Source organism: Sinocyclocheilus rhinocerous, unplaced genomic scaffold, assembly GCF_001515625.1.
Source record: "Sinocyclocheilus rhinocerous isolate Xijiao unplaced genomic scaffold, SAMN03320098_v1.1 scaffold534, whole genome shotgun sequence".
NCBI classification, from domain to species: domain Eukaryota; kingdom Metazoa; phylum Chordata; class Actinopteri; order Cypriniformes; family Cyprinidae; genus Sinocyclocheilus; species Sinocyclocheilus rhinocerous.
The window spans coordinates 858,237-871,758 of NW_015646352.1; the positions used below are offsets into that span (position 1 = coordinate 858,237).

At 41.7% G+C, this 13,522-nt stretch overlaps 1 protein-coding gene across 2 annotated transcripts in view; it reads right to left on the reverse strand.

Moving 5' to 3' along the window:
* Nucleotides 1-1,452: 1,452 nt before the first annotated feature.
* Nucleotides 1,453-13,522, reverse strand: part of LOC107707476 (cat eye syndrome critical region protein 2-like) — a 35,590-nt gene continuing 23,520 nt past the window's right edge. Inside the window, exons 7-18 of one of the 2 annotated variants that reach the window (XM_016511499.1) lie at nucleotides 11,946-12,106; nucleotides 9,851-9,940; nucleotides 9,620-9,764; nucleotides 8,886-9,015; nucleotides 8,689-8,726; nucleotides 8,478-8,569; nucleotides 8,270-8,396; nucleotides 7,516-7,874; nucleotides 7,227-7,376; nucleotides 6,376-7,114; nucleotides 4,475-6,269; nucleotides 1,453-4,324 (exon numbers count right to left, since the gene is read on the reverse strand). In XM_016511499.1, coding sequence (XP_016366985.1) covers nucleotides 4,267-4,324; nucleotides 4,475-6,269; nucleotides 6,376-7,114; nucleotides 7,227-7,376; nucleotides 7,516-7,874; nucleotides 8,270-8,396; nucleotides 8,478-8,569; nucleotides 8,689-8,726; nucleotides 8,886-9,015; nucleotides 9,620-9,764; nucleotides 9,851-9,940; nucleotides 11,946-12,106 — 3,884 coding nt within the window. In that variant the 3' untranslated portion in view covers nucleotides 1,453-4,266. Of the gene's footprint in view, nucleotides 4,325-4,474; nucleotides 6,270-6,375; nucleotides 7,115-7,226; nucleotides 7,377-7,515; nucleotides 7,875-8,269; nucleotides 8,397-8,477; nucleotides 8,570-8,688; nucleotides 8,727-8,885; nucleotides 9,016-9,619; nucleotides 9,768-9,850; nucleotides 9,941-11,945; nucleotides 12,107-13,522 lie in introns of both variants that reach the window. The other variant, XM_016511498.1, reaches the window with a different exon arrangement.

The window sequence follows — 13,522 nt, forward strand, 5'->3', positions numbered from 1 at the left end:
TCGAGATAGTGTGGATTTAGTGTGCGTTAAGGGCACTGCGCTTTGCCGTTTTTAAGACCCGGGACAGTCTTGCGCACTTACTTCCGGTCGCGCGCGCGCACGCGCTCTCAAGTGGCCAAGACCGCAAGTGTGGGTATTTGGACAAGGCATACTCCCCTTAACATACTGTGATGCACCTCCCAGCAGGATGAGACACTCTGCTCGTGCATCTCTTTTAGCAGTTCAGTCAATGTACTGTTAGGAGTAACTGAATAACTCGGGATATTGCCACATCGTGACGTAGATATGTGGGGGCGTTAGAATGAGCCATTTTAGGTAGGTGTGGTTGACTCTTACATTTTATAAAGAATATCTCTTTGGATTTGAGACTTTAGTCTTTGTAACTTTACAGATCTTCTTTATGCACCAAGAGCTTGTAACACTCCAAAGAGAAAGGAAAAATTGAAATCGCATCATATGACCCCTTTAAAAAAAAAAAAAAACTAATATTAAAATTGTTTCAGTCTTGTTTGTTAAAGTTTAAAAGTTCATAAGAGGACGAGTGATCACTACGAACGTGATATCTTTCACTATTCCCATCTTCGGTGAGGTCTCTCAAGGCATTTGAACCGACTGAAATCTTTGACTTTTTGTGAGTACACTAATACGAGCAACAGAGCACGATTATCTGTAATATACACAGCATATGTTTCATGACCATGTCTGTTGAGGAGTAGTTAAAATGTAATTCATCTTAGTAACAAGTTAGAGCAACACGTGGTACCATGTATTCTTTAAAGTCGGCATGAAATGGAAATAGTGATTGTCTTTTCTTCTCTACTGTGACCTATATCCGAGTGAAACGGCATCTGAAATGAGAGGGCGGGACTTGATTCCTTCGGGAATTGACTGGATCGTTGGAAGCTGGGGCGTTGCTAAATGGAGGCAGATCTGAATACCAGTTTGCAGTTAGTGGTGGGGGATTTCTCTCCACTGGATTCACAGCCAACACCCAAGCATGAATAAATGTTTTATTTATAAAGGATGACGACGACGATCAAAGGCACAAAACATGCCTAAACAGCGCGCGGGGGGAGAGAGCGAGAGAGAGAGCTTTCCCCCCTGTCGTTTATCCCAGCGTTTACCCCTCACGTCACTAGCTCCGCCCTTGCGCCATAGCTCGTGACCGCAAGAGAAGATGATTCGTTTTAAGGGGGAGGGGAGGTTAACGTTTTTGATTAAAGATTACGAGGGCACATGAAATTTAAAAAAAAAATAATGAAGTGCACGGATAAATTATAATAAACACTACAGTATTCCATTAAAAAATAAGAATTTTCAATTTTGATTTCATGGTGACTTTAAAATAATTTAGTGTACCACCATGTAATCAAAAATGTCACGGTCATCACCTTTAATAGTGCAATGTATTTTTTATGAGGGTAATTGAACAGAAAATTGAGGAGCAGAATCTAATGAAACGTAATTTATTCTAAGAAATGTACAGTATAGAAAATACTTCGGTCCATTTCCAAAATAATTAGTCAGTCAGGAAAGAACTTGTAAACTTCACATAATGAAAGTTACAGGTGTCGTTTTGGATGCCATCTTCACTACTGAGGTAAAGTGAACCGTTTCAAAACAAACATGAGAACACATTTATATTAAAAAAAGACAAAAATTTACAAAACATAAGAGCAAATAAATATGATTCACATTTAACCAACTACTTTCTTAACTAGTACAGGCAGAACAGATGACAGCAGAGATGTTGAAGGGTGGATTTCAAGAGATACAGATCTGTTACCCAATACCCAGCAATAAGTGAAATAAAATAAAATAAAAAACATATGTACACAGCAAAACCAACACATTCCTGTAGTCCATTACAACTAAATAATTCCTTTACATAGGAGTAGGACAGTCCTCTGACAGACTGCTAAAGTGATACATCTTCACTTATTAGCAAAGACTGATACAAAATGGTGGACAATGTCCATGTCATCTCACAGCTGCTAGTATTTCCATATCCCTAGTTCATAAAATACATATAAACAGTTCACATGTCCACAAAAATACTGAAATATTACTGTACGACATTTTGCACCATCACAGGTTTCTGGGAAAATTATCTCAGTGTACCACAAAAATCACTGTAAAATCCTTCGTACAAGGTGTACAACTTTTTTTCCACTTCAGTGTGTGAACTCCACAAAATGGCACAACGAGGGCAAAAATTTGAACCTAGGATGTTGCCTTCATTTCACTTATGGTTGTAAACACCAACAATCAAAAAGTGGAATGCAGATATTTTAATCATGTTCAAACTTGGTACCGATAAATTAATAATTACCATTTGGTTTTGCAAGTGAACATATTAAGGCTATATATAGTGTTGATGTTCGGATCAAGCTGTAAATCATGAAAAAGGATATTGAAGTATACAAACAAGTGACAAAAAAAAAAAAAAAAAGATCTCCGCATGTGAAGGGATTGGAGAATGTGCCACATTCTGGCATTATGAGGTAGATATTCTTGCTGCCATATTCTCATGAATTGTGGTTTATTTTTAATGGTTTGTCGACAAGAGCCGAGTAAAATAGTAATTCAGACAGACCAAGAGGACACATAAAAAAAACAAGCAGATATTCAAAGCAATTCATTTAGTGCAGGACAATAGTAGAAGCAATTAAAATGAACAAAGCAAGTCCATCCTTCCTTCCCCCAATTAAAAAAAAACAAAAAACAAATTTCATTTAAAACAAATATTAGAGTAATTCAAAGAACAGTGTGACAAACGCCATTAACCCCAAGTACTGCTTGCCTGGTTCCTGTGTCTATACTGAAGATCACAGATGAATTTAAGTTAACCACAGTTCCAGTGACATTTCATGGCAATTTTTTCAATGAATATTCTATTGACAATACCCGTATTAAAACCACTACACCCTGAGGACACATTCAGTACACTGAATTAAAAGAGGAAGCACTCATGTAAAATATGAGCACATCCACATTTCTCCCATTTGATAAAAGGAGCAACAGTGGTACTTTTACAAGTCAGTTTTAAGGCTGATATATATTCTCTCATCTAATGCATTTTTAGTATTGCGACTCCAGCTGGTTGTCAATTGTGACAAAAATTCAATATACATTCCAATATGTAAAAAAAAAAAACATTTTAAGATTGATGGCCAGTGATGAACGATATCAGGTGACAACAATAAACCAGCCTTCAAGGAATCCCAAAAGCCTTGGATTTCTAGAAGACTGTGTAGATATTAAGAGGTGAAAGATGGCTACCTCAGTATCTGAAATCTGGTTCATTCTGTGCACACAAACTAGCAGGACACATCAATAAGGAACAAGACAACAAGTGAAACGTAAGAATTTAGTCCCATACAAAGGAGCACACATCTAATTTATGCTCAAGGCCACTAATTCCAGTAAGAAAGACTATTCCTAGTGCATAAATAGAGCAGCCAAGTTCTCTGCCAAAGACAATCTTTAAATTGAAGCGGTATTAAAAGAATGCACCTCACCAGAAATCAAGTGGATACTGTGTTTTAGTTGAGATGAACATCACCTCATTAAAACACTCTAAGTGTGGTGTTTCCTATTGGAGCAGAAGATTAATCTTTTATTCCTTAAGTTGAGTTACTACTACTACTACTACTACTACTACATCTAAAATCTTTCACAGAACATTCAACAAGTACATGAAGGTAACCGAGTCTAGTTTGTCCACTGAGCTTGGAAAAAGCTCCAGTAGTCTCAGTACCTTCTTTACTACACCTGAGTTTAACTTTGAACCAGAACACAAACTGGTAAATCAGATCTTGCTATTCTCATGGACTGGAAAAAAAATTCAGTTTATGTACTTCCTAAGTAACAGCCCATGCAAAGGAGACTGGAGATGTTGTTCATTTGTAGGGAATGAGGCCAAAGAGACATTCCAGGCTGAGAAGAAAAGCTGTAGACCAGTATTATGGAACAATAAACAGGACTGAAGATTCACAGCTTTTCCTTGGTCAATGGTCCCACCTCTTGGTACTGCGAGTTGTTCCTTTCCCTCCTCACTGACAAGGAGTGCCTTCTAGGTGGGTAGTGGAGCATGTCTAAGGATCAGGACTTCAATTGATAAAATAACTTGCCTTTTTCAGCAAATGATCACATCAACAATCTTCCTAATTTTTGTTGTGGTCTCCATTTTCCTGTATATTTCAGGATGTAACAGTGTTGTAAAAGGTATTCATTTTCCTTGAGTTTCCAATTAAATCCCACTTTTCATACTCCTTGTTTATTACCTGGGCCATTGGGAGATGCTGTACCCAACATCTGGTGCCTATCAGACAAGAAAAAGGGTTACTAAAAGTAAGGAAAATTGATGTGAAAGCATTATACAGACAAATGTAGATGAATGTATAAGTGGATCATTCTTCTGGATCCAATTTAATTATATCATAAGATCTGAGAGATAAATGAGATCTCTTACCCAGTGCGAAGTAAGTGTTCTGCAACCACTGATCTTTGAGGAACCATCATCCCCTGGAAGTGACCTGCAACATTTGGATGCCTGTACATAGCCATGCGAGTTTGGCCTGGAGAGAAAGGCAGGTGCTGGGGCCTCTGTAAAGCTTCCATCAAATGTGGATGAGGATGCTGTGGTGCAAAATGTCCACTGGGAAACTGCTGACCAGAATACGGCCCACTTGCCACCATATGGGGTGGTGGAGGAGCACCACTCTGCTGCATGCTGGGATGCATGCCTCGAGGCCCATATGGGAAACTGGGGTGTGGCTGAACTGAAGTACGATGTCGGGCTGTAGCATTGTGGCTGTCCAGGTCCAAGATCTCCTTTGGGCTCTCAGACCGTTCAGAAGGCTCTTCAGTCCTTGCCTGCTTGGCAGGGATGCCATCCTCTCTGTTTTCCAATGCACTGCTATGGGACCCATCAGGTAAAGGACTAGGTGACATTAAACTCCCAACAGATCCATCCGAGCCATGTGGAGACACGCTATTGTCCTTGTGTCGGCCATTAAAACTTCTAACGGATGGTGATGGGTAAGAATTGGGCATCATTGGGTGCTGAGGGTGGTATGGAGGTCTAGGCCACTCCTCAGATGGAAATCCAGGTCTGCCATGTCGGGAGTGCTGATAGAACTGCTGCTGATGGAACTGAGGATACATGCTGGATTGGCCTTGAGGATGCTGCGTGGCCATGCGATACTGGTATGGAACACCTTGCTGGTGATAAGCAGGATAGTATGCAGGATTTTGATGAGGGTTATTTCCCTGTGATGGTGGTCCCTGGTTTGGGTAAGGCTGGTGATTTGGCTGGTGTAATGCTCTACCCATCTGTGGGCCAAAGTGTTGATGTGCTGGCTCAGTTGCACCGTATTGGGTCACAGTGTTACTCTCTGGACCCTGAGTGTGTATTGGAGGAGCCTGATTGTGAAGGGGTGCTAGCTCCTGCCTTCCTAGTTGGGTTTGTGACTCTGGACTGAAGGGCTGTGGTTTGTAAAGCCCACTGGCACAATAATTCCTCATGTCAGCATTGCTACTATCCTTGGAGGCTGTACTCCCACCTGACACTTTCCTGCTGGTAGGCTCACAAGGCCTTTGGTCTCCCTGATCAGCTGGAGAGGGTTGAGCAAGTGGATGCGATACAGGGTGGCTAGGAGGTAGAGAGCTGAGGGTAGCAGGCTGATGAACACCGGGCTGACCCCCCTGAGGTGGAATCTGTGGCATTCCATGAAGAGGTCCTGCCTGTGGCCCTCTGACTGGTCCATTGTGTGGTATTTGCTGTGAGCTGTTCTGTGGATACTGATGAGATGCATTTTGTGGCATCTGTTGAGAAAGATTCTGCAGAATATGTGAAGGAACATTCTGAGACTGTCGTTGAGAATCATTCTGAATAAATTGTGGTGGAACATGTTTATGGATTTGTTGAGAGGGATACTGGGGAATTTCATCTGGGGTTTTATGAGGCACTGGCTGAGGACCATTTAGGGGTAATGAAGAGTCATTCACAGATTTTTGCTGTGGGCGACCTGGCTGGGTTTGAGAATTTGGGTGGTCACTGTTGTGGATTTTCTCTAGATTTGACGGTTTATGTTTCTCTTCATTCTGACTGGGACCTTCTGTGCTTGGATTGGACACTGATGCCGGAGCTGTTCCTAGAGGTGGTTGCTCAGATTTTTCTGTTGGATTAGCATGAGAACGCATGTCAGCTTCAGTCAAGGCATTTTCTCCAGTTGACCGTTTATCACCAGATTTTGGACTTGAACCTGTCAGGATATACAATGGTGGTAAAATGTGCTTAAATCATGCAAGTGCAAACTCCCAATCTCATTTTCATGAGAAAACAAACATGGCAAAAAATACCACTCTTACCTTTGGGGGATATGTGAGTGTGTTGGATGTCTGTAGCACCATCTCTAGAAGGCCTGATGAGCTGGTTTTCAGGAGAAGACAAAGCAGCAGAAGCTAAAGCATTACCACCGCATTGTGGAGTGGGCTGAAAGTTCTCAACAGGATGAGACGATGAGGCCGAGAGCTGCTGGAGGGCAATCATCTCTGGACTATCAAGCATGGAAGCCAAATGTGGCCTTAATAGCTGAGGAGCCCCTGGTTGTCTTTGGCCAATGGGACTTTGGGAGCTGACAGAGGGCATTCTATATTGACCATTTGTCACTGCATAACCAGTACTGTGTGGAGGACGGATCATGTTGTTATTGTATGGATGCTGGCTAGTTGCACTCTGTTCTTGCATCAAAGGTCCACCAGGTGTCTGCTGCCCCTGATTGTTCATGGGTGGCCACATCCTGGGCACATTCATGCTATGGGGGCCATAAGGAGGGTAGGAACTATGCATTGGGACACCTGGCCTGGGATACCGGTTCCCCACAGGCTGCATGGACTGCCCTTCTGGATGTTGCCGTGAAGGGTACATGTTACCTTCAGGTGGAGGGGCACAGAGGCCTCCAGGCTGAAAGGCCATTGGCCTTGGGCCAAGAGAAGGACCATGAGTAGGACCAGGATACGAATGTTGCTGATGTGGATGTTGTAGTGGTTGACCATCAAGTCCAATTGGGTATCTAGGACCAAGATGTGGACCATTTATGTGGGAATCCTGATTAAAAAAAAAATAAATAAAACCATTATAAACAACCTTCAAGAGGTGAGGAAAAATTTTCCTCACAAAGTGATCAAAACTAATGCTGCTGGTGAAGATCACTACATGCCTGCATGTTGTAGTGATGTATATGCTGAGTTCCATGATCCACCTGTGGCCTGGACATGAGGGGTCTCTGTCCAGGATATGAGTACTGGGGGTCAATCATCATTCGTTGAGCATACATTCCTGGTCCCAAAGGACCTGCAGGTTGTTGAAACTATAGGCAAAAAAGAGCACATCTCTTATGTAGTACTGGCAATAATAAGTGCTCCAGAAGCACTTTTATGATAAGTCAAAACTGTTGTTTCAGCTGTCAACAATAAACAAATTTTATTGTGTAGAGAGTGTAGTCTAACCTGTTGAACAGGATGTAACATGCCAGACTGTTGCTGTCCTGGGTAGATGTTATGAGGATGTGGGAGACCATTGATGTAGTGTGGGAGAGGGTGTTGTAAAGTAGATTTGGGTTTGTCTTGTTGCTGATTATTTCCCTTTCCACTATTGGACGTTTTGCGTTTTTGAACTTGCTCAGTGGCTCTGATCAAGCTCTCAGGACCAGACTGTTTGTGACTTTTGCTCTTTTTCTTATCCTTGCGGTCCCGGTCCTCACTGCTCACGTGAAACTCCTCATCCGTGTCGCCATCCTCAGCAGGGAAGTGCTTCAGTAGGGCCCGGCTAAAGCAGCGCTCCAAGGACTCAGCCATTATTGTGTATTCTGAGGAGATACAGACAGGTAAACACAAGCGCACACACACATACAATCTCATCTCCCATTGCACAGCAAGCACACCAACCAGGTCACAGAACCACAGTTGACCTCTGACCCCGCCACCCCCAGGGGAGTGCATTCTGATGGATGGATGACTCCAGGGAGGGAGCTGCGGGGCTGGAATGTCTCTGTGGCACTGCAGGACCTGGTGCACTGGAGGACAGCTCAATCACTCTCTATTAATCAATGTCAGAGCCTTTCCACATACTTCCACTACTTGTATGAAATGCTTTGCTCATCAATGTTTAAACACTGCTACACATTCATACATTTTGTTGAGTAGATTATTTTTAAACAGTTTCACTTCTGCTTAACTTTGCAACAAGTTAAATCATATTTACCACTCTCTTCTCCATTGTATTCCCGACAGTTCTCAAACATAAGCTTTACATCAGCCACAAACTCATCCTTAGCAATGTACTCCCCATCATTCAGCTTTCTCTCAATGGTGGACAGGTCCATTGGAGTCTGATGAAACATTTTAAATATCTTATTGAATTATTCTTAACAAGGTCAAACAAATGTCTTTATAACAGCTTGTATGCCCACCTGTATGATTTCATGATAGTTGGGGGCATAAGACTCATCAACAGGCTCCATGAAAGGCCAGGCATCTTTGTGAGCTTTGAGGGCCTCCAACACTGAAGAGAAAATAATGTTACATTATTTCAGTGGAACTTCTAATATTTACTGTAGGTATTGAATGAGGAAACAAACACTGTGGTTTGATCACAACACAAAAACTGTTGTCCAAACGTACCTTTGTAGAGAGCAGTGTAATCATCATCTATATCATAACTACAATACAGAAAGAGAAGTGAGTAATGAATAGCAACCAACCACACCAAACTACACATAAAAACGTACACATTAATTAACATCCAATGTGTGTTAGGAGACTATTAGCAAAATGTAAAGCTAATACGGAGTGTTTGAGAGTTAAAACAAAGTCCTTACAGCTCTTTGGTGCGACGTGCTCGGCGACTAGGTGAGTAAGTCTCCAGATTCAGCAGCTCAGGGGGAAGTTCTTTTCCTTGAGAGAGCAACCAGGCCTTCTCCTCTCGCTGCTTCCTTCTACGTGCACGCTCTGAACAACATACAAAAACATCAGTGAATAACAGAATAATAAAGCACTTTACACTTTTTATTACCATTAATAGTGCAATTGTTACCTGCCCACTTCTGCCTAGGCCAAGGTGATGAAAAGTTTGCAAACGAAATCAAGTAGTAATAAGAGCAATTCATCAGGCAGCTTTAGAAGGCACATTTGATCAAAGGGCACAGGCAAGATAAAGGAGAGAAGTGCTTTATGTGCTGACATTAAAAGCCCTGACTGACACACCCTGCTGGGAGGATTAAAAGAGCTTGTGGAAGAAACCACTGGAGAGAACTGCAGGCCCGATCTTCATCCGTAATACATTAATGTGGATAGGCCCATCAGCAGCAGCACAATCAAGAGTTAATTAACCCACTGACGGGATATCAGAGCTGTATGATTCTCACGAGGAGTGAGGCTGGTCATTTCCCCTAGCTCAGCTCTTTATATGATTAAAGCAGCCTTGGGTTAAAAGCATGCTGACTTCAAAACCGCCATGTTGAGACAAGACCACAGAATGTGCTCTAGGATCAGTGTGTGTTTGATCATGCTTCTGGGTAAACTTTGGTCGCTGGTTACCTGAACTGTGACTCACCCTCAACAGCTTTGACTCGCTCCTGTTCCTCTCTCTCCCGTTCTTCCTGAAGCAGTCTTTCTTCTTCTTTCCGTTGTTCAGCGAGCAGGACTTGCCTTTCCAGGTCCTCCTCCCTCTGCTTGTCCTCATCAGTTGTGGCTCGTGTCTGCTTCACACAAATTCATCAATTAAACCATAGCTTACATCACATACATAAACAAGAAAGTGCTGACATGTTTAAAAAAATCCCACCCCAATCTCTTTACTGCCATTTTGTTCAGTGTGGTGATGACTGTTGTGTTCCTTGAGCGGATTCAGTACCTTCTGCTTGATCCCTTTCTCCTGGGGAAGAATAATCTTGTCAGTTACACACATATGTGGGTGTCAGGTAGGTCACTTGGGGGGATATCAACCCCTCCTGAATATGCCCTTTGTTTTAACCAAGAGGCTAAAGGAAGGGTAAAGAGTGTCATCACAGAACCAAACAGCCCACGGCGACAAAGGCCCATCTCCCCCCCATCTCAGTATATTCAGGATCTTCAGTTTTGTGCATTACCCTACAACACTTAATCCCATGCTAGAAGATGGAGTGTCTGTGGTATCACCACTTAAGAGGTCAAAAAACCTGCAGCACTGCAGGCCGTCAATCACCATGCTCCAGCTCGCTTCAAGGTGAGAGCTTGCCACATGACGACGGCTAGATGGATTGGCTCTGACAGGGCTGGGAGACTGTGCTTGTGTGCATGTGTGAGAGAGAGTGGGTGGATGGGTTTGATTTGAAGAGGCAGTTGTCCATGTTAAAACCCATTGCATCAAGGTTGCGAAAGAAAATATCTAGTCCTTAATATGTACATGTGTGGAAAATGTGAAGTTGCATAATGCTGGAAGCACTGAAGCAAGATGTACATTTTACAGTGAGGTTATGTAATGGTAATTGCTGGAAGCATGGTAGCTATGGCAACCAGACACTCTAATAGGTCTTGATTAGCCACGGAAATGACATGTCAACACCACTGCAAAATGTGCATACCAACATGCATCCGATGTAGACAGTTTCTCACTGGTAAGATAAGAGAAAGTTCAGGTATCTAGTTAATCTATTATCTATGTGCATATGAAAATTGAAATAGCTTGAAATAAACTTGAGTATCATATTGCTCTAAACTTGAGTATTATTAATCTGCTGCACTATGTAGATACTCAATCCCTCTGAAAATATTCTGGAGCAGTTGCAATTGTCCATAAAGACAATGGACCCTGCATGGCAACTTAATCTCGAGCCAGTGTACAGTATAGTGGTTAATTACTATGATTTTAAAAACATTTCATTTTGAATTGAAATAATCATGTAAAAAAATTGTAGGGTTGAAAATGATCAAAGACTTCTGTTTTCCTGTCCCAAACCTATCTTCGGTAGCAAAAGGGCCATTTGGAATTCCTGAAGGCACAAAAGTGCTGATTGTGATCATTGTGTATACATTGGGGGTCTGCTAACGGTCACACCTTTTGGATGGTGGGGAAATCTGTAATTTGCTGATTGGTCAGTTTGAATGTCTCATATTTGTTTTTTAGTCACATGGTCAAGCTTGTAACTGTTGCTCTTGTCTCTTTTCTTTGCTGTCTCTTTTCTTGGCTGGCGATCTCTCTTTCTTTACTGGGGCCCTTTTCTTGGGGCTCTGCTCTCTCTCCCTCCATCTTTATCTCTCTCTCAGGTAACATTTTACATACATGCTGGGTACAATTAACGGTTTATGTTTTACCATCCTTCATCTATTTTGTAGCTAATTCAAGTGTAACCATAATAAAATACTGTCATTAAATCATTTTAATTATAAATGATGTGCTAACTAGTCTCAATTCAACATTAACATTAAAGTGCTACCTATTGCAATACAATATAGTCACAAAATAGCAACACTCTACCACATAATTGGCTATTCTAACTGCACTTATTTCCGTCGTTGGTATAAGTAGCAGTGGGTGGTAATAGACAAGAAATGTACAGTTTTATACCATTGTACTGTTATCGTTTCTTTAGTCCTTCGGCAATCCTACAGCCTGAACCACTGTAGGGAAACCACCCTTACAAAATATTAATAAAAAAAGTAGTTAAAAATAATTATTCATACAAATATTTTTTAAATTACATGAGTTTAATCAAATTCTTCTCAAGGGACTTCTCAAAGAAACATTTAAACATCCTACTGACATAGCTTAACTGCATATGCCACCACAGAGATGGCAATCTCTATTAAGGATATTAAGGAACCTATATCTCCGTTTGACTCATAACGTGACTCATGATTACATTGCATGAGGTTCAATCAGACAGAGTGAAAAGTCTCACCTTGTGTTCAATCATGTTACTGATCTCAGGCAGGAAGTTTTGAGTGATAATACGGTACAGGTGCCGGTCCTGAGGAGAGATTTTGTCCTTAATACTTTCGGCCAGATTGACCCACTGCTCCTCTGTGTCACACACCAGAGACCAGGCCCCACGCTCACGCTCTGACAACACATTACACAAATATCACCTCATTAACAGATTCAGAAATTATCAATATCAAGGATTATTTATGTTCAGAGATCAGTTAAAAACCTCCAAAGAAGGGGTGGGTGATCTGTCGATTTTTTATCGTGATCGATCTCGAAGACTTCTACGATCTACTTTTCAGCGAACCGTAGAGATCGTGATCTTTTATGTCCTCATAATAATGTTAAAGGGATAGTTCACCCAAAAATGAAAATTGGCCCATGATGTACTCACCCTCAAGCCATCCTAGGTGTATATGACTTTCTTCTTTCAGACTAAACCAATCGGAGTTATATTAAAAATTGTCCTGGCTCTTCCAAGCTTTATAATGGCAGTGGGCGGGTGTTTCTGTTCAACAGTCCAAAAAAGCGTATTCATCCGTAATAAAAAAAAAGTGTCCCACACGGCTCCGGGGGGTGAATAAAGGCCTCCTGTAGCGAATCAATGCGTTTTTGTAAGAAAAATATCTATATTTAAAACTTTATAAACCGTAATCTCTAGCCTCCGCTAATTGTTGTATGTGCGTTCATTCCGGGCGGATGACGTAGGACGTATGCGTAGCGCATGCGCCGGTGAGAAGTGACGAACGCGGAAGCAGAGAGGAGAGAACAGAACAAAACACCGGTCACGAATTAGAAGTACAAAACGAGGATTTGTAAAGAAAAATGCCGGAGGATTTCGATATAAGCCAAGAGGAGACTGGTTTTCCTTTGCTAAAGTAAGGAAACTTTGCTTCTTTTGCTCTTGTAAACAAACGTTGGTTTTCGCGATACGTCCTACGTCACCTGCCCAGAACGGCTTCCGCGTACAACAGTTAGCACAAACTACAGAAAAGTGGGTAAAACTTTTTAAATATGTATATGTTTCTTACAAGAACGCGTCGATTCGCTACAGGAGGTCTTTATTTATTTAACTCCGATTGGATTCGGCTGAAAGAAGATAGTCATATACACCTAGGATGTCTTGAGGGTGAGTAAATCATGGGCTAATTTTCATTTTTGGGTGAATTATCCCTTTAAAACTACAGCAATGACTGCCTATTAGATGACTATGGCTGGTCAAATTATATCACGCGTCTCTATCATGTGTCATTCATGCATGGTGACGTATTTAAAAAAAAACAACTTAACGTGAGCTAGCAGTGGTACTGCGATGAATCAAATTTTAGTTTCAGTTTTGATTTGTGCCGCAAGCTGTTCCAATCATTTCAAGCGGTAAGCTTTCGCCTCTCCAAAACTTAACGTCCAAATCAGTCCAATCATGCAATGTGACTGTCGTAAAATGCAGTCTACTGTGGGACATGCTTTATTTTAAAAAGAATTATTAAAAGCGCTTTAACTGCGAAAGAGACTGTTCCCCATGTGCGTTCTGTGCACGCGCTCCGAGGCGGC